This window comes from Citrus sinensis, chromosome 3 (assembly GCF_022201045.2).
Source record: "Citrus sinensis cultivar Valencia sweet orange chromosome 3, DVS_A1.0, whole genome shotgun sequence".
Lineage (NCBI taxonomy): Eukaryota > Viridiplantae > Streptophyta > Magnoliopsida > Sapindales > Rutaceae > Citrus > Citrus sinensis.
In genome coordinates, this window is record NC_068558.1 from 48,193,643 (window position 1) to 48,213,830 (window position 20,188).

Below are 20,188 nucleotides of genomic sequence, written 5' to 3' on the forward strand. Positions count from 1 at the left end.
AAACAAGATCAAAGAGAATATATTTATTTTATTCACCACCATAAGCACCCATCTAACACAATGCCTAAAATAATAATTAAGATTAATATTTTCAAATACTAATTCGAAGGGAAATGCCTTTAGTTTTCTTTAGGTTATGACTTTAGAATAAGAGATGAGCCATATACACACATACACAACTTTGAGCCTTTTACTATTTGGTAATTTGATTAATTACATTATTTTCTTTATATATTTTTATATTTAAATTAAATTAAAAATATTTGAAAAAAATTATTACGGGTTTGGTGGATATCCATGCGGGTATCCACCGGATATAAGGTTAATACCAAACCCACCCGCATCCATATGCAGGTTTTAATTTATAATACTAAACCCGCCCGCAACGGATAAAATTACCCGCAACGGGCGGGTTTTGGCGGGTGGGTTTGGGCGGATTTGCGGGTTTGCGGGTACAATTGCCATCCCTACCTTAGATATTAGAGTGCCATATATCCCTCAAATATTAGAGTGTTATACAAGATTTAGTAGATTTAACGTGAATGATTAGTTTTAATAATTATTTGATTGTAAATATCAGTAGTAACATCGTATAATTCAAAAAAAAAAAATAGTTGGACTCTATTTTATATGTTTTACCATGCATATTTTAGAAACTGTCCACCGAACATATATCACATTAGAATTTTGAAAATAAAAATGAAAATAGGTGTTATGAAATAATATCAAACGGGCCTTAAAACTCTAAATTTTACCTACTAATACTCAATGAAATAGAGATATAAATATCATTTTGGTATTATTATCATTACTATTTTTGTTTATTTAGCAGCATTGAATATATCAATGAATCATATTTTTTAGGATATACGCAATGATAAAATAATTTTGAAGAAGTGAATGATTGAAGGTGTTTTATTTATTCATTTCTGTTTGTACTGGTATTACAATCAATTATAGAAAAAACTAAATTTGTATGCCCACTCAAACGTTGCGTTCTACCTGGTGCATCATGTATCATGTTCTATTACTTGTTAATAAAGAAATACGAACTACTTTAAAATTTACTTCACAAAATCAGTTTATTTCATCCCTCACCCCCCCCCCCAACCCAATATTGAGTCAAAAAGATTTATTTTTTCTGTTGGGTGGCTGTAATGCAATCGATTAAATCCAGGGTAGTTTTGATGTTAACGTTCGCAGCTCGGAGGTTTGAAGACTATTCGCAATTGGATATTCGATGAGAGATCTGGAAATGCCATTGGCGTTTCATGTTATATGATGCGCAAGTGAACTTAACATCATTATGTGCACTCGAGAGAATATAATATTAGAAAAATGATTCGAAATGGCAAATGAAGTTAAAAAAATTGGCAGTGTTTGTGGAATGGCCTTTTCGTGGAGAAATTGGAAGGGAATCGAACAATGAACATGGCACAAAGAGACAAAACTTTCAACTCGTTCACTGTGCACAAATAGTCTTTTGTCAATTCAGCATCACATGATGCTCCTTTGCCTTTAAGACCTAGCAAACTTTTTCATGCCAACCCTAACTGTATCTGACTGCTCTAGTGCTGCCCAATTAATTTTTAAGAAATATTTTTTTAAATAATGTTAGAAATTTTAATTTGTATGTTAATTAGAGTATGTAACATTCATTTGTAAAATGATGTAATAGTAATTTTATTGATTAAGAATTTTATCATTCAAAAAATGAATGATACACATAAATGTTGAAATTATTAACATTATTATTATTTTTTTGGTTGTGAATATATTAATGGTGAAAGGAATCTAGAATAATCTCCCACGCAAAAATAAGATTAGATTTATTCAAGAATGTAAAACTAATTATATCTATTAACAATTTCATGGAACATATAATTCTTCTTTTCTAAAAACAAATTTGTATTCTTGTTTTTTTTTTTTTAATTTCAAAAACATTGACGAAAATAAAGTTTTAACAAGAATATAATTAACAAGGCTCCTGCTCAGTGATAACTAGTGGTGCTGATTCGAGTCCTTCATGTGGGAAACTCAACATATTTTTCCTGTCACCCGTTGTGGTTAAAAGTAGATATCTCACTAAATACGCGAGTAGATATCTTGCAAATAGTTTATGTTGATTTTCGATTATGACCTTGGTAAACTTCTACCATAAGCGTATCAATACAAATTTCTAGTGGATCCCAAGTTGTAATATATATCTAGCTTTATAACAATTTAAAAAGAAAAACAAGAACATTGAGAAATGATTAAACGTTGCCCATGCTAAAATAATAAATCATTATGCCACGAATATTTACCCTTTAGGTTAGGTTAGATTAGATTATACTAGATATATAATCTTATATTTTGTTTCATATAGTATCGGATATGACTATGTTAAATTTACTCTAACAAAACTAAAATAACTATTTAAATAATATTATTTTTTAGAATTGCTGAATTTTAATATTCAATATTCGATATGATTGTAAATAAATAATTGAATAATTCCTATGTTTAATATTGCATACTAGTTAAAATAAATTTTTGCATTAAAATTTTGACGTTTAATCTTAAATTTAAAACAAGTTAAAAATAAATTATTGAATAAAATTTTGATAGTAGTAGTAAATTTAGATTAAAATAATTTGTCTTACCTAAAACCGGTGCAAAAATGAGAATTAATAATCCTGTAAACATTGGACCAAAATTTGGACTAATTTATTAGTCTTGACAACCAAATATAACTCTAGATCGGATTAATTTTTTTATCCTTTTAAATTAGTCTAATCCCACCTTTTATCTAACATCCAAACATACCCTAAATTAGTATTTTGGCCACACAAATTTTAATGTCTATTATCATGTTGTTTGGACTGTGTTATACTAGAATCATGAAAGAGAATTCTAATTGCTATCTGATTGTAAATATCAGTAAAATTATAAGTGTAATATATCAATATTTCAAAAAAATAAAAAATAAATACAAGATAAATTCCACATCTACTTGTAAATTTAATAGATTTTTGAGTTGATATTGGATAAACGTTTAGTGAACTATAGACAATGCTATAAATGTACGAATGTATGCTCTTCAACTCCCAATTGTTATGTGATTGTAAAATTTTAAAAATAAAAAAAATTAATTTGTTATTATTGTTTTTAAAGCTACATCTGCACAACGTATCTTTTATATTTGCATTGAATTCGGGGCCACGATAAGATGAAGGGGAGAAGTGTAGAATCAAGAAAAATTTTGGCCACCTAATCTTAAAGATTAGGTTCGAATTTGTTCCCTCAGATGCTATTCATAAAAATATGAATTTCTGCAGTAAATGACAAAGCAATTTTTCTTTTAGGGTCGGTGGACGAGTGATGGAGATTTAATCATAAAAAAATGTGGCGATGAATTGATCTTTTCCTACGTGGCCCAATGAAAATAAACTTTCCATCGTTATCGTGGACGCGACACTTGGACCAGTCGACACCGTTTAGGTATCTCTAATTAAATTATCATTTTTTTTAAATAGAAAAGAAAATTGAAAATCCAAACTTAAAGCGGCCCATATGAAGTGATGTGAGAGAGCAAGCATTGCACTATCTGCTATCTGCAACTCTGACATGCACGGCGCATACATGAAAGCAGTTACAACATTTCTTTTTTTTTTTTTTAATAATATTAAAAAAGTAAGATTACTTGCAGGACATTTATGTCATTACACTCCAATAGTTATCTTCCAATTTAAAAAATTTCAAGAATGTGATATGTTTATGTGACAGTCATCCGAACATCACCGCCACTTCACATAAATTGACTTTCTATGGAAAATACTCTCACTATTCAGCATTGACTAAAAAAGGATTAAAAAAGGGAAAAAGGGAAAACAAGGCCACTAACATGACTTAGTGCTTATCACTGAAATCTGAACAAAGATTGGACTGTAACAAGAAGAAGGATACCCACCCGGTGACGATTACAAAATAAATTAAAAGAAAATAATGAAAATGGAGAGGATAAGTCATAAGTAAAATGTTTTATTGGGCAGTGGACCCACAAGAAACACGCTTAGAGGTTAAGGACAATTTAAAAATAAAATTTGTCGGTGGATTTATGGATTTTTGATAGACAGCCAGTGCCAAAGCCAACCCAAAGACCAAGCTAAGGCTGTAGTCTACGCAAAATCTGCAGCAGGTGCTAGAAGGCTTATCTTTTTTTATCTTACTTGCTCTTGAGGGTTGTCCGCTGTGTGCTCGGTTTACGTATTGGAGATTTCAGAGAGAGCGAGAGGGAGAGAGAGAGAGATTTGTGCGTGTCTCTGTCTGATCAAAATGAACGGTGTTGATGCGTATGGTGTGATGGAGGCGCAGTACATACGGAGGCATCATAGGCACGAGCCCAGAGAGAATCAGTGTACCTCTGCCCTGGTCAAGCACATCAGAGCTCCTGTTCATCTCGTAAATAAACTTTCTGTTTACCTTCCGATCAATTCTTTCAGTTTCTTTTACTGGCTTAACTGACACCGTTTGATTTGGTTGACTTTGTTGCATGGCCTCTTTATTCTGAATTAGAGACAGATCTGAATAATAATTGGAAATTGAATTGTGATTTGGTTCAGTTTACTACATCCGACAAGTCTGCTTCGCTTTTTCTCAATTATGGAATTTCAAATGGTGTATTTGCAGGCTTCTCAAAAAAAAAAAAAAACGGTGTATTGTCAGGGATTTTTTAAATTTTATTTTGAACTTGATAAACTTTCTTCTGATGAAGTTTACTGAAAATTTCACGTATCTTTTTTCCGCTTGGTTACCAAGAAAATGCATGACCGAAAAGCCTTTTTTTTTACTAAAAAATTTTCATCATTTACCAGCATGTTACGAATTAAAAGAATAAACAAAAGTTAAGTCACTTTTTTCTAAGATCGCCTTCTATTTTAAACCTTTGATATTTTGTTCGGTTTTTTTGTTTTTTTATTTTGTTTTTGTGGACTAATAGTGTGGTTAATTGATCAGGTATGGTCTTTGGTAAGGCGATTTGATCAGCCACAGAAGTACAAGCCATTCGTTAGCAGGTGTGTGGTTAATGGGGACCTTGGAATTGGTAGTGTTAGAGAAGTGAATGTCAAATCTGGGCTTCCTGCGACCACCAGCACTGAAAGGCTGGAACTTCTTGACGATGAAGAGCACATCCTCGGAATCAAAATTGTTGGCGGTGATCACAGGCTTAGGGTATAATACTTTTACTCCCAGCTCTTCTCATTTTCTATAGGTTCCGTTGTATCTACTACTTATTTGTGCAAGTGTCTTTGTTAGTTCAATTAAGGCTCAAATAGTCAAATTTAGTGTAGCCGAAGCCTGAATTGTCGTTAAAGGAAAATATTTCTTGTAATTTTGGCTTGGCGGGTTATGAGTATGTACTACTATGTAGACTCTTATGAATTGTGATTATTGTTTATAGAGTAGAAATAACAATAAATTTCCGCTTCTAAGGTTGTTGGAGGGAACTATTTTGTAAAACACACCCTTTAATTGTTGGCAGGTCATGATTTTTTAAAATGTTTCCCTTACTAACGAGCTTTCTTATCGTTTGTTAAATTTACAGAACTACTCTTCGATCATGACTGTCCATCCGGAGATCATCGACGGGAGACCTGGGACGCTGGTAATTGAGTCATTTGTAGTAGATGTTCCAGAAGGAAACACAAAGGATGAGACATGCTACTTTGTTCAGGCCTTGATCAGGTGCAATCTCAAATCTCTGGCTGATGTCTCTGAGAGGATGGCGGTGCAGGACCGAACTGAACCAATCAACCAATTCTGATGGGAGAACTACGGTGTGCATGACATGATGGTTCTAGATTCCCAGAATCTTTTTAGGGATTTTCTTGGCAGAAGTTTTGAACACCATGCTAGCTTGTGCCTTTCCATCTTGTGGGAGACCCTTTACACTTTCTGCCTGCTTTTGCTTCCGTTTGTTTTCTGTTTCAACACTGCCCTTTCCATCCATTTAGTACCAAAATATAGGTTCTTTCGGTAAAGTTTCCATGAATTCCAAGGATCCCAGTGTTTTTGCTTTTACAGTTTTTTTCCCTCTCTTTTCCCCTTTCGGTGCGTGGTGTTATGTTATATATTATACATGTATCTGTAAATATTTTATGTTTATTTAACAAGTAGTTGGTGCCTTGCACCAGTGGCTTGCTTCTTGTAGTTCCAGCTTCTAGGTACAGGAAGGATTCAGCAGAGACCCCAAGGTGGCAGTAGAGCTTTGTTGCTTGTTTTGTACATATTCTTGTCTTTCTCAGTGAATTACTGCTTGCCTTTTGTTTTTCCGTGTGTTCTGCTGCTCTTTCAATTACTTACTTAAACAGCGGTGTTATTTTATCTTTGTATGGAAAATATCGCAGGTTTTTTCGGTGTACCTTTGGTTGACTTTGACTCGTGTGTAATTAATTTAAGGACTATCAGACGGTTGCAATTGTTGCTGATGCAAGATTGTTAAAATTAGCAATTGTTGCAATTTTAGTATGCGACCGTACGATAAATTTGTAAATTAACGGACCCTTGATGGCTCAATGAATAGATTCATCGTAGATTGTGATGAGTAATAAAGCAACGTTATTGATGAGGATATGATGAATTACCCTTTTCCAAAGTGCGGAAGCGGAAGGTTTGTTGGTCATTGTTGGCGTGTGACCCAAGAAGTGGGAGAAAAGGACAAAGAGGTCTGTGACATCGGGTAAAAAGAGAAGACTGAAAATTGAAAATCCTCATTAGGAAGGCCTAGGAAACTGCCCTCCAAGAGGCTGGAGTTGCATGCCGAAGTATTGTCGTTAGATGGTAAATGGAATGATTGAGAGAATACGATGGCGCAATAACTCCTGGGCATTTTATAGAAGCTAACCAAAAGTAGTAACTTGAGAACACGCTATAAAGCAGGGATGGAGTATGAACTTACATCAATACATCACTTCTATTCCAGCCAATACAGTTTGTGGCACATAAATTAGAAGTCAGTGAGTTTTTCGGATCTGATCGGTAACTGTGTTATCTTTCATCCTAGAGTCTATCATCTAAAACGCATACAAACACACAATTATGCTATTTTTCCACTAACGTTTACATCTTTAGCCTAGAATCAGAAAAAAGCCAGTTACACGAACGCCAGTTATTGCCAGCAATCATTGCAGGAGCACTCACCTTCTCTAAAATGATGGAAGCGAGCACCATCACGGAGGAAAATCTCTCGGCCTCGTACCAACGACATGTATTTCGCTGCAGTATGGCAATCAGAGCAAACTCTTGTGTTCTTAATCACCCTGATTGGTGCTCTGCTTTTTGTCTTCATCAGTCCATACACGATAGCTAATTTCTCTGTATGACTCAACAGCACCTTCCCCTTTTCTTCTTCGTCGATGTCTTGATATACACACCTGGTGTCTGGCACATAACCAAGTTTCTTCATTTCAGAAACCAAATGATATAACTCAAAATATATTTCTCCCGTTGCTGGATGTGGCGCTCCTTCGGCAGAGAACACGTGAACTATCTGATCGATTTGAATCCAGCTCCATACGAGTACACTTTTAACTCCTACCTCATCCATCGAATGTCTAAGACGTTCAACATCCTCCCATCTATTTGACATAGCAAGCAAGTTCATCATTAAATTGTAATTAGCAGAATTACATGGCTCTAACTTGAAAAGTCTCCTTGATGCAATTTCTGCATACTCCAAGTGTCCATGGATTCGACAAGATCCCAGAAGGGCACCCCAGATGGTAGCATCTGGCTTGAATGGCATTGTTCTAATGAAGTCCCAAGCTTCATCAAGATAACCAGCTTTTCCAAGAAGATCCACCATGCACGAGTAGTGCTCTATGGTTGGTATTATGTTATAATCTGTGCTCATACTGTCAAAATACTTCCACCCTTCTTCAACTAAACCAGAGTTCTTACAAGCAGCGAGGAGAGCCGTGAAGGTTATAGCATCTGGTTGGAAACCCGTTTCAAGCAATTCATGAAAAAGTAAAATTGCCTCTTTTCCATTGCCATAAATGGCAAACCCCATGATCATGCAATTCCAAGATGCTAATGTTTTGTTTGCACTCTTTCTGAAAACCTCACGAGCACTTTTCAAATTGCCGGATTTACTGTACATGTCAATTAGCCCTGTGGCCACATATGCATCTTCGATGAAACCGTTTTTCAGACAAAGGCAGTGTATCTCTTTACCATTCTGCGGCAAACCTAGGCCTCCACAAGTTCGAAGTAAGCTGGACATAGTTGTAGAGTTGGGCTTGATATCTTCTTGTTGCATTTGGATGAAAAATTTAAGAGATTCCCTATAATTTTCATTTTGCAAACTGCCAGATATTAAAGAGGTCCATGTAACCACATTAGGATAGATTCCTGAATTTTTCATATGATGAATGATGGCCAAAGCTTCCTTACTCTGGCCCCAAATTGAATAACCAGATACCAGACTGTTCCAAGAAACTAAGTCAGGTTTAATTTCTTCCTCCTCCATCTGATTCAACATTTTTTTGGCATTGACTAAAAGGCCCTTGAAACAATAACCTGATATTAGGGAGTTCCAAGCTACAATATTCCTGTTCTTCATATTATCAAAAACTTCCTGAGCATTTTGTAAGCAATCATTCTTTACGTACATATCCATCAATGAAGTTCCAACATATAAATCATAGTCAAGTCCATTTCTTAAAATATAGCCATGACTCTCTCTCCCATATTTCAAGAGCCTCAATTCAGTAACTGCCTGAAGAACAACACTGACAGAACTACCATTTGGCCTGAATCCTAAACTCTGCATTCCACGCAAAAGTGTCAGGACATTTTGGTAAGAGCCATGAGTGAAATGACCTGACAAAAGGCAATTCCAGGTTATTATATCTGGTTGTATTCTGGATGAATTCATTTTATTGAAAAGGGACCAAGCGACATCCACATAACCAAGTCCAGTGTAACTCGAGATCATCGAGTTCCATGAAGATAAATTATGATCCTTCATCGAATCAAAAACTCTCGTTGCCAGTTCAAGTTTGTTGTTTCTAGAGTACATGCTAATCAGGCAATTGCATACCGACAAATTTGATTCCAATGCAGATTTTAAAACATACCCATGAATTTGCTTTCCTTCATGAAAAGCTCCCACTTTTGCACAAGCTTGTAGCATCTTCACAATTGTTCTGCTAATAGCTTTTGCTGACGAAAACTGCATTTCTCGAAACAATTTAATGGCATTTTCCCATTTCTCATTCCTCAAGTTTACCATGATTATCTCGTTCCACAATAGATCATCTTCAAGATCTGACACTTCACTGAATAATTTATTAGCACTTTCTACATCCCGACACTTCCCATAAAAATTCATCAATGCACACTTCAAATGCACATCAAAATCAAAACCTCTCTTGATCAGACTGGCGTGAACTTCCACACCCAGCCAAAATGCCATTAGTTTTGTGCAAAGCTTCAAAATTATAGTAAGAATTCTACTACGAAAAATTACACCCTTACCATGCAACTCTCCCCAAACCTCAAGAAGTTCTTGCACTTCCCCGCCAAAACTCTCATAATCTTCCAAAAAAGAACTCCAATCTGCATAACTCCTCGAAAAATACAGAAAGAAAGCTTTTGCAGCTGACGTAAAATCACCAAATTCCAAGTAATGAAAAATCAAACTTTTAACCATGTCATCAGAATTCCAAATCTTTCCCATTTTTATCATCTGGGCATGCTTAGATTTAACTGAACTCAGACATCTGAACTTATTTGTTTCATTCAAGAAACAAAAACCTGAGGAAATACAAGAGAGTTGAGCTTGTTTGGCAAGGGTATCTGTGGGAGGAAGAGCAAGAGAAGTTGGTGAATTAGTTATGGAATTTGGCTTGTGAGAGTGCCGATTTTGATTGATGGATGTTCTAGTGTTGAAGTGGTGATAAATTGAATGTAATTTGGGCATGACGATGGCGGTATTTTGTCGGGTAAGCTGTGAAGAACCAACACAGCCTATGTAATATAATAACAAGGCGAAGAAGCTCTCACTTCCCACTGACAGTACAGACACCGCTTTGAAATTTGTAACTTCACATTTTCTTTGTTGATTTTGTGGATGAGGTCTATCCTGAGATTTCGTGCCCTGAAACGGCTCGTTTTCGCCTCCCACCTGAAACGCACCGTTTAATCGTTCGAACATTAAACGTGGAATGATTATTATGTTGATGTGTATCGTCATTACATTACGCGCATGGTAACATAATGCGTTTCGTATGATTGATATTCATTAAAATTGGCCAAAAAATAAAAAATAAAAAATCCCCACTTTACGGATTTCAAAAAGTAATCAAATAGTTTAATGGAGATTTGAAAGCAAAAGTACAAATTATCCTTTCGGCTTTCAAGTTTTTGTTTGCGAGGAGGCCATCACCAAGATGGGGATGCAAAGGTAAAGAGCCTGTTTGCTCTTCAAACCTAACAGTGCTGTATAATAATGTAGAGCAGGCAACTCAAAGTTTGTTTCCACCCCAACGAAGGCCCCCAAGCCTAGTTTGCCTACACATTTTGGTGGCATGGCAATTTTGGAAGCCCTTGAGGGGTAGTCAACAACCAGTGACTTGAAGTTGAAGTTGAGGGCCATGCTCATCGGATTGCCTCATTAACTCAGCCTCAGCTTCTTACCATTTATAGCCACCACTAAGAATATGTTGTTGGAGAAATTCTTTTTATCAAATAGTCTCAGAGACAAAATATAAAAAGTAAATATCCGTCAGTCAACATCAACATTCAACAAGAGTGAAGCAGCTACATATTCATTCATAATCTCATTGAGTCCGCGCAAAAACCATTCCAAATATCCATATCCAATGGAGCATTACACAAGTTGGAAGGACTGATCTATTTCTTATCCATTCATCAATTTGTCAATCAAGGTTCTTATGATTGCTCTATTTTCTCTAGCTCTTGAAACATTTTCTTGATTTCATCATGCATCTTACAGAATACCGAGGTCAACCGAAAAAAAAAAAACACCAGAGGCTTATTTAAAACGACTATATTTTATGAACAAATTTAACCGACAGTTAAATGATTACAAATATTCCATGCAAATGATTACAATGAAGCCAGAGACTCTTCTATTCGCACTTTTGTGTTGAAATATTTTTTATTCGTTGGTGACATGGTAAGGGTCAAAAGCACATTCTTGACTCTAGCTCTGAGCTAGCACACTCTTAACTCTAGCCATGACGTAGCCCGCTGTAAGCGTGTTGTGTTTGTTGTATATTTAATTAACACGTGTGGAAGCAAAATAAATAAACAAACACCGCTGCACTTCCCACACCAAGGTATCAAGTAATATCACAATGATGCCACGGAAAAATTGGATCTTGAAAATCATGAATTTACAACACTCATCCAATGAAAATCTATACGCTAATCTCAAATGACAAAAGGCCACAGTTTGGAATAACTTTTCTTCCCAATAAAAATGGCTCTACTTTGTTCTGAAAAAGACATATTCGGAACTGATAATGTGTTCTTCTATCCTCCTGTATCTATATGTTATAACAACCCACTAACTGACAATTGCAATGGTTGCATAATCTGAAAAGGCTATCACAAAATGCAATACACATTACACTAGAATACCCAAAACACAGTGCCCTAAAATAGAAGAGTCAGTTTATCTTTTAAAGTCTATTAGTTTAAGGTCTATTATTACTTCCACAAACATCTTGATTGCATAGGAAGTTTTCTCAAAATACAATGACTCGAAATCATGAGGCTTGTTCAGCCATTTCACCATAAGTTTTTAGATCATGACAAATTTCATATCTATGATAAATCCATTAGCTCTCTCCCAGGAAAAAGTACAGTTCCTAGTCAACCATTTGTAGAACATTCCACTTGCAATAGTCTGTCTAGCTCTGAAAGACAACTAATGTTTTCACTATATTAACAAAAAGCATTAACTATTACACATCAGAAACATAATACATGATTTATCATTCCCCTTTAGCTGGCAGTTTCCCATATTGATTTAGTTGATGATTAGGTTTCAGGCCTTACATTTTTGAAGACCGATGGCAAATACCATTGATACTCTGAAAGCATCAGCCAAGACAAATGATGACAGCTTTTATACCTCTAGTTTGGGACCTTCAGCACATAGAGACAATTTGCACCTTCTTTTACCAGCGTTCTCTTGGCCTACCATCAGGAAACACAGGGGCTAGCACCTTTTCTTTTTTCTTCACAGAGCTATCTACCAGTTTAGCTGATTTGTTTTCTCCAATCTTTACAGTTCCATAATCTTCATCAAAATCTGGAGGCATATCATCATCTTCATCACTCCAATCATCTTCATTGCCATCATCAACATCATCAAACTGACCATCAGTCATATAATCATCAATTGACCAGTCCTCTCCATCCTCACCACTTCCCTCTTCTGGTTCATCAGTCCTGTCAGAGTAGTGATCATCTTTCTGGGGAGCACCTCTCTTTGGAAATCTAGGAACAGAGACAAGCGCGCGGAATTTCTCTTTGATAACCAACAGTCGATCCTTATCTATCAATTGGGAATCACGGTAAGCTTCCCTGAGGAAAACTGAATCTCTATCCCCTTTCAAGGAGACATAGAACATATCAGGGTGCCTTATCAGCATTCCCCTTACTTGCTGAGAGAACCTAAACTCCTCTCTGAAATGAGTAAGGTGATCCACAAGAGTTTTCTTCTCAACAGTGAGGCTCAAAATCTCATGAACAATTCCACAAGCATGCTTTTCTTTCTCTGGTGTTCCTGGCCTTAATCCTGAAAAATCTGAATAAGGGGATATATATGGCATATCTCTAAACTGACAAATTCTTCTCGTTTCACCCTTGGAAAGATTAAGACCCTTTGGAAGCTTCACTCTATTGAACTTAAGTGGTCTATCAATAATCAAATCTTTTTCTTTCAACTCTCTGATTCGATTTTCCTCCGCAGCTAATTCTGCAGCTGATACAGCAAGCTGGGGGTCCCAATGTGTTAATTCTAACGCAGGGCCTCTCTCAGTTGCAACAACACGGAAATATTGGGGGTACCTATGACAAATTGTGTCACGAAACTCAAGCGGTAGCCCAAGATCAGTCTTTAAATGGGCAATTTTCTCCAACAAAATCCGCTTCTCTAGTGACATCATCAACAATTTCCTCAATTTAGTAACCAACAAATCTTCCATTTCATTCCTAACCTTCACCTCTTCTAAGTAGAGCCTTTCAGCTTCTGGTGTCAATTTGAACCGCAATGAATAAACCCCTTCTTCTATGATTTCGAACACAGCAGGGAACTTCCTCAACAAGGCAATAAACCTACGCTTTTTTGTGAGACCCAAATCTCTTCTGAACCTACCCAATTGCTTAAGGGACATAATTCTATCAGGTTGACTTACTAAAATCTTCCTAATCTTTGACACCAATTTGAGCTTCTTGTCCCTTTGAATCACATTATCAAAGGGAAGCTCTTTCCTTCTCTTCACAGAAGCTCTAACTGGAGCAACGGGTATGTGAGGTTTGTTAACATTACCCGGAGAACCGAATCTTTTGTGTAAAACCAAACCTTTACCCCAAAACTGAGACTTTTCAACTTGCGTTGTTGAGGCTGAGAGGTGGGATTTTACATAAAGTTTGGGCTTTTCAAGGAAGGGAGATTTGTAAGAGAGGAATAAGGGAAAGGATGGAGACGGTGTGGCTTTAGCGGAAGAAAGAAACAGTATGGGCTCCATTTTTCAAGTTTACTGTAAATAAGGGTAAATAAAAAGGGCAACTCCAAGCTCATAAACAGAGACAGAGGAATTACCTGCCTTCTTTGGTCTCAGTTTGGAGGCCGAAGCTCGTTCTGTGAAGTGAAATGAATAAATAATTTGATTAGGGTTTATGAACAAAAACCCTTTGCAGTGCAAAGACTGATATTTCTGTTGGCAATGAACGAAGAATTGAGGATATCGTCACTTGTCTTGTCTGCACTTCAATATACTTGTGAAAAATATCAAGGCTATAATTGTCTTTAATGCCAAAAAAGTTACAACAACGGTTCGGTCCTTGTACTCTTGATAATATTTTATAATATTAAGCTTAAATATTCGAGTTTCTCAATAAAGACTTAGTTTTGATTTTTAGTTAATCGATAGACAATAAATAGAGTCCGTATAACTGGTTTTCGTCCGGGCGCTCTATTTTATGGAGCTGGCTAAGTTAAGATTCTGTAACTTACAAATCCAACTGTAGCCAACTCTTATTGCCTGCATTTGCACGGTTTTTCTCTCTCCTCAGGACACGTGTGCTGCTTCCATTGGGTGTGTACGTTACAGATTCTGTAACGTAGATTGGTCCCTATTATATATATATGAGTGCTGCTATGTATCGAGAGGGACGAGAGAAACGGCAGCAGTTGCTGCCGTTTCGCCTCTCGTTCATCTCACTCGTTAAAACATTAAAAAAATAAAAAAAAAATTTTGAATAAAGAAATGGCATGTGAAATCTAGCAGGCTTTCACTTTCCTGAACTTTCACTTTCCTCTCTCACGCAAATCACTATCTTCTCAACTGTTCACGGCCTCCTCCCTCTCCAGCCAGCCTTTCACGAACTGCTCACGACCATTAAAATGAAACATTTAACACAAATAGAAGTGATGACAAGATGTATCGGCTCATTTTTTAAATACGAAAATCAATTGAAAATTAAATGAAGTCTTAATAAATCAACCTAGGGTTACTGATGAGCAAAAAAATATTAGAGTTGGATGATCTGCTTTGTCTATAATTATTGATGAGTAACAACAAAGTTTAAAATTTTTAGATGTCACGTCGCCACACATAACTATAAAAGCCTTCCTTATGAGAGCCTAATAATTCAAGTTCGCCCATTTTACACCCACCTGAAAATCAATCGTAAGCGCTGCCTAGTTACTTATACATTGGGATCATCCATATGGTGGCAGCTTATGACATGCATATCTATTTAATTATCTGCTTCTCTTGTAATTAATGGCTATATATCACCACCTGCTTCCTTTTCAATATTGCTTCTTTAATTCTCTTGTCATTGCGAATCCTTGCCTCTGCAAGTGTTTATAGTTTACAATTCCAATCCTGAAACTGGAAAACCAAATCCTGAAGGCTATGCTTACAGTTCCAAAACGAAAAACAAAACCAACTGATAATGGTCGAGTTTCCAAATCAAAACCTGAGGATGGCACTTCTGGATACCACCTTGATAAATCCAAATCCGAGACTGAAACTACAACTTAGCATATTACATGTGGCCGTTTTAATGAAAAAAAAAAAGGTATGTACTTTAATTTGTTCTACAATCCGAAATATTTTTGCCGGAAGCCGTGAGGGAGAGAGGATGTCGACCAGTTGAGAAGATGGTGATATTTGCGTGAGATAATGATGATTTGCGTGAGGGAGAGAGGAAAGTCAGAGCTGGAGATCAATTGATAAGTTTTCCCTTTGCACGCAATGATAAAACACTCTTTCTTTATTCATTCTTTTATTATTTTAATGTTTTAGGTAGCGAGAGGAACAAGAAGCAAAACAACAACAGAGAATGCCGTTTCTCTCGCATTATCTAGTTCCTCTCGCTCCCTAGCATTTTCCTATATATATATATATATGTGTGTGTGTGTGTATGAATAAATTTAAGACCCCTGGTTGGGCGGTTAGTGTCCTTTGACCCCAAGCGTTTTAATGTCAATAGGTTTTTATTTTTTAACGACCAGTTTAATGCAAATGAGTACTTCCGTCCTTAATTGAGTGATCATATAATATTAGGGATCCGTGTGGGAACCCAAAACCAAAAGAATGAAACGACATGTCGAAGTAATGACAAGTGAAAATCAGACCCGTCGTAAGTATAATCTGTTTACAAACGCTATGAAGGAAGCTCTTTTCCATCCAAATCCCTCTACCTTTTGAATTGGCCGTTAGACAAAACACAGAAATGGCGAAAAGGAGAGACCGCCGAGTTGCACCGAGCCCGGGCCGTCCTAAAAACCGAGTCGAATCGGCTGCTCGATTAGACCAGTTCAGCGACTCAGCTTCCGATCGCAAGCTCATCACCATTTTCGTTATCTTCTTCATCGTGATTCCCACCGTGTCCGTACTCTTATACTGTACCAAATACTCTACACGCGCCAACCGTTCGGCGACTCACATGCATCAGCGAGGACTCGTCAAAACTGATGTGAATTACCAAGAAATCCTCACGGTGAGTACTGCTTGTATTCTACTCTTATGAGTTATGATGTATTCTACTGTTATCTTATTTATAATCTCCTATATGAAACGCTGTGTTAATTGAAATTTTACCGAGTATTTCAGGAGAATTCAAAGGTTTCAGAGAATGCGTCCCATCGGTATTACACGTATCCCGTATTGGCCTATATTACTCCATGGTCAGTTCACTAAACGGCTTCATTTAGATTTTGATGTTTAATTACTGTGGTTTCAAATTGTCTGAGCTTATTGTGTTTGGTTGTTAATATGATGTTCCTTGCAGGAATTCTAAGGGCTATGAACTGGCCAAGATGTTCAATTCTAAATTTACACACTTATCACCTGTTTGGTATGATCTCAAGAGGTATGTCCATCTGATACCTATTATCGACCTGGCACTGACTGTGCTTGTTTTAAGACTATCACTGGATTTTCTGAATGCCTAAGAATTGTGGCTAAATTTCCTTAATTTTAAAAGTATAAACAGAGTTGACAGTATGAGAGGGGGGGGGGGGGGTGCTTCTGCTGTCTCTAGACTTAATTGATGCTGGCATCTCAAACTACAGAAGGGGTTTTTTAATATGTGTGTGCTGTATGTAGTAAAGTTGGGAACATAACAATTCTGTGTTTCATAGACTGTTGTATGACTTTCTGTTGCCAGCCAGGGAACTAGCTTAATCCTGGAAGGAAGACATAATGCAGATGCAGGATGGCTTTTGGAGCTTAGAAAAGGAGATGCCCTGGTAATAGAATTGGCCGAGTGTTCTGTCTTTTTTTTTTTTTTTAACTTTTCCCCTTTGGCAGTTGGAACATATGAAACTTACAGCTAAAGAAGGTACTTAAAATTGGTTGGTTTAATCATGCAATTAGACATCCATTTTTAAACATTCTCATACGAATGTCATTAGATTCATTTATCGTTTATGGGAAACATTGTCTCTCTCTCAATATCTAGATCATGGTTAGGTAGCTATTAATTTTTGACAAACCTGCATGGATTATTTAAATCTTGTGAAGTTCTACTGTTTTGATGTGTTAGGTGTTACCCAGAGTGGTTCTGGAAGCATTTCCAAAGGAGCTTCTCAGAAAGAAGAAACTGAGGGACAAAGCCATTGACCTTATATTAACAGAGTGCAAGTAGGCTGCCAGTTCCTATATTTCTTTTTACTTCCTCTCCAATTTAGGGGTGTGATAGGAAATTGATTTGGTGATTATATTTCTATAATGATACGCCGGGTTCTTAACAATAGATCATTTTTATGTTGTTTAACCTCTCATTCTTATCATTAGAAGTGTTGTTATTCCGTGTGAATTGAGGACTTTGATCCCCTGGTCTCTACAATTATAAATGGACATGATTGGTTTTTGTGCCAGTGGGGTGTCCTCTATCATCAGTGATCTGAGTATTTGCTTTTGATTAGTTTGAGAAAAAAAAACATGTATTTAGTTGTTTATACACTGAGATCTGTGTGGATCCTCCCCTTTTGGAAACAGGGAAATGGAATATGATGGTATAGTGCTAGAGTCTTGGTCCACGTGGACAGCTTATGGCATTTTGCATGATCCAGAATTGCGGAATATGGTAACTGTTTACTAATGTATAAAACTTTTTTTTTCTTTAATATTTGAACAGTTTGGAGATTTCCATAATTAGTTTCTGGACTCTTACTGCTCAACTTTGTAATCCACCCAACCTTGCTCATCTGATCAGTGATATCTGAAAGTGACAAATCCTCTTCTTTTGAAAACTCAGGCACTAGAGTTTATAAAACAACTTGGAAATGCGCTGCACAGTGTGAACTCAGTGAGAAACAGGAAGCAACATTTGCAGTTGGTCTATGTCATAGGTCCACCACATTCAGAGAAGTTCCAACCACATGACTTTGGGCCAGTGGATCTGCAGAGCTTGAGTGATGCCGTAGATGGTTTCTCATTAATGACTTATGACTTCTCAGGTCCCCATAACCCTGGTCCTAATGCTCCACTGAAGTGGATAAGTTTTACCCTGCAGCTGCTCCTTGGTAGCCCTGGCATTGGCACTCGTAGCTTAGCTAGGAAGATATTTCTTGGCATCAATTTCTATGGAAATGATTTTGTCCTTTCAGAAGGTATGCTGTTTTTTTTTTGGCCCCATTTTTTGGAGATTGGTTTCTTTGTAAAGTAGCCATAGAGAGGCTCTCGTTCATATAATGGAATTGCAGCATCAGGTGGTGGAGCCATCACTGGAAGGGAGTACCTCAACTTATTGCAGAAGCACAAGCCTGCACTCCAGTGGGAAAAGAACAGTGGGGAGCACTTCTTCTTCTTCTCTGATGAAAATCAAGTCAAGCATGCTGTGTTTTACCCTTCATTAATATCAATTTCCATGCGACTAGAGGAAGCTAAGTTATGGGGAACTGGCATTGCCATCTGGGAAATTGGGCAAGGTTTGGATTACTTTTTTGATCTACTGTAACACCAACTACTACGGTTCTTCTTCTAACACTGTAAGTATAATTTTAGGTATTCCTTTATATTTTTATCTTTCCAGTAAAAAAGGTAACTAACATTTGAAAGACTCCTTATAAAATCTACATTTAGGCATGGGCTCTGTAAATGCCACCTAGACTATTGGCCAGCTGTAGCATTTTCTTTCCTCTGTCATCGGAGAAATGAGTTCTGAGTTGTAGGCATGTAAAATTAGGCTTTAATTTTAAGGGTAATTATCCGACAACTTTTTATTTTTTTACTTTTTAAAAAATATACATTTTTTTTTAGAGAATCCCACCTAATGTTTACAAAATGTGTCATTATTCTATTGATAAATGTGTCATTATTTTATTGCGATTTAGACTAACAGAACATTGATAAAATGACAGACTATTTTACCTCTTAATGTAAAACTACAATTTCAAAATGACCAAAAAAAAAAAAAGTTAGAAGACTTCGGTTTTTCTTTGCAATTTAGGTGTTAAATAATAAATGAAACAAAATAATCAGTTTTATAATGCAACAAGATAATCAAATTTACAATTCAATTCAATCTTCCAAAATCGAACGAATCACCAGAATCATCAACGACCATCCCTTTTCTGATCAACCACTGCACCCAAAACTCTTCCAATGCATCCTAGAAACAACTTCCCTTTCCTCAACTCTCATTGGGAACGTTCTAGGCCACCTCTTAGCCGCTCACTCGAATGGCTTTAAAGCCCTCAGATTCTTCAAATTCATCCTTCAACAACCCCAGTCCACTCCAACCTCTCGAGCTTTTGAAAAGAACCTTCACATCCTCGCACGTATGCGCCATTTCGATCAAGCTTGGGAGCTAATGACACAAGTGCAACGCACTCACCCTTCGCTGCGCGCACTCAAGTCCATGAGCATCATGCTGTCAATAAATCCGAGATTTCAATCCTATGAAGAAACCCTCGATGCACTTGACAGGATGGAGAGGGAAGTTTTTGTAGGGATAAGGAAATTCCATAGCGAAGAGTTTAATGCACTTCTTCAAGCATATTGCACTCAAAAGGAAATGAAAGAGGCAAGGCCAGTGTTTGTAGAATTGTTCTTGCGCTTTGCTTCCAACAACAAAACTATGAGCATTTTGCTCCCGGGGTTGAAGGAATCTGGGGATGTAACGGCAATGAAGATATTTTACCATGAAATGGTACTTCGAGGATAATCGATTTCCTTCCCTCTTCGCCCAGCTCAAATTTGATGAGCCGGGTGGACGGATGATAGTTATAATCTAAGGTAGTATTTGTTTTTTAACTTAATGACTTAAAGTGATTTAATTTAATTAATTATGTTAATTAGAGTTGTTTGTTTTTATAATTTAATGAGACTTTTTAGATAATTTTGACTTAATAAAATAAGTTAATTTTTTTGACTTTTTACTTAATGGAGAAATCTCAATTAAGTCAATTACTTGCTAATGTCAAAAA

The 20,188-nt window shown here is 36.6% G+C and overlaps 4 protein-coding genes across 5 annotated transcripts; 2 read left to right on the top strand and 2 right to left on the bottom strand.

Moving 5' to 3' along the window:
* The first annotated feature begins 4,104 nt into the window (after window positions 1–4,104).
* On the top strand, window positions 4,105–6,403 carry LOC127901081 (abscisic acid receptor PYL9-like). The gene is made up of 3 exons (XM_052437119.1): window positions 4,105–4,443; window positions 4,999–5,214; window positions 5,588–6,403. The coding sequence occupies exons 1-3, from the start codon at window positions 4,318–4,320 to the stop codon at window positions 5,804–5,806; spliced, it is 561 nt and encodes a 186-aa protein (XP_052293079.1). The 5' UTR covers window positions 4,105–4,317; the 3' UTR covers window positions 5,807–6,403.
* A 523-nt stretch (window positions 6,404–6,926) lies between these two features.
* LOC102616072 (pentatricopeptide repeat-containing protein At4g01030, mitochondrial) lies at window positions 6,927–10,868 on the bottom strand. Its single transcript, XM_052437117.1, has one exon. The coding sequence runs from the start codon at window positions 10,238–10,240 to the stop codon at window positions 7,151–7,153; it is 3,090 nt and encodes a 1,029-aa protein (XP_052293077.1). The 5' UTR covers window positions 10,241–10,868; the 3' UTR covers window positions 6,927–7,150.
* A 962-nt stretch (window positions 10,869–11,830) lies between these two features.
* On the bottom strand, window positions 11,831–14,009 carry LOC102615771 (protein WHAT'S THIS FACTOR 1 homolog, chloroplastic). Its single transcript, XM_006491190.4, has one exon. It carries the CDS (start codon window positions 13,767–13,769, stop codon window positions 12,195–12,197), a length of 1,575 nt encoding a protein of 524 aa, XP_006491253.2. The 5' UTR covers window positions 13,770–14,009; the 3' UTR covers window positions 11,831–12,194.
* Window positions 14,010–15,718: 1,709 nt separating this feature from the next.
* LOC127901103 (uncharacterized) lies at window positions 15,719–18,975 on the top strand. Of its 2 annotated transcripts, none has more exons than XM_052437264.1 (8): window positions 15,719–16,254; window positions 16,368–16,441; window positions 16,546–16,626; window positions 16,924–17,005; window positions 17,302–17,399; window positions 17,757–17,844; window positions 18,016–18,370; window positions 18,470–18,975. In XM_052437264.1, exons 1-8 carry the CDS (start codon window positions 15,988–15,990, stop codon window positions 18,715–18,717), a joined length of 1,293 nt encoding a protein of 430 aa, XP_052293224.1. In that variant the 5' UTR covers window positions 15,719–15,987; the 3' UTR covers window positions 18,718–18,975. The 2 variants fall into 2 exon arrangements, with proteins under 2 accessions (XP_052293224.1, XP_052293222.1); XM_052437262.1 differs by having other exon boundaries at window positions 15,724–16,254; window positions 18,464–18,975.
* The last annotated feature ends 1,213 nt before the right edge of the window (window positions 18,976–20,188 follow it).

Bases quoted from the DNA above. Each gene is read 5' to 3' on its own strand.
- LOC102615771 (XM_006491190.4), bottom strand. From the start codon at position 13,769: ATGGAGCCCATACTGTTTCTTTCTTCCGCTAAAGCCACACCGTCTCCA.
- LOC127901103 (XM_052437262.1), top strand. From the start codon at position 15,988: ATGGCGAAAAGGAGAGACCGCCGAGTTGCACCGAGCCCGGGCCGTCCT. The intron at 16,255-16,367 runs GTGAGTACTGCT...CGAGTATTTCAG, and splicing joins ATTACCAAGAAATCCTCACG to GAGAATTCAAAGGTTTCAGA. The intron at 18,371-18,463 runs GTATGCTGTTTT...ATGGAATTGCAG, and splicing joins TGATTTTGTCCTTTCAGAAG to CATCAGGTGGTGGAGCCATC.
- LOC127901081 (XM_052437119.1), top strand. From the start codon at position 4,318: ATGAACGGTGTTGATGCGTATGGTGTGATGGAGGCGCAGTACATACGG. The intron at 4,444-4,998 runs GTAAATAAACTT...TTAATTGATCAG, and splicing joins TCAGAGCTCCTGTTCATCTC to GTATGGTCTTTGGTAAGGCG. The intron at 5,215-5,587 runs GTATAATACTTT...TTAAATTTACAG, and splicing joins GCGGTGATCACAGGCTTAGG to AACTACTCTTCGATCATGAC.
- LOC102616072 (XM_052437117.1), bottom strand. From the start codon at position 10,240: ATGACGATACACATCAACATAATAATCATTCCACGTTTAATGTTCGAA.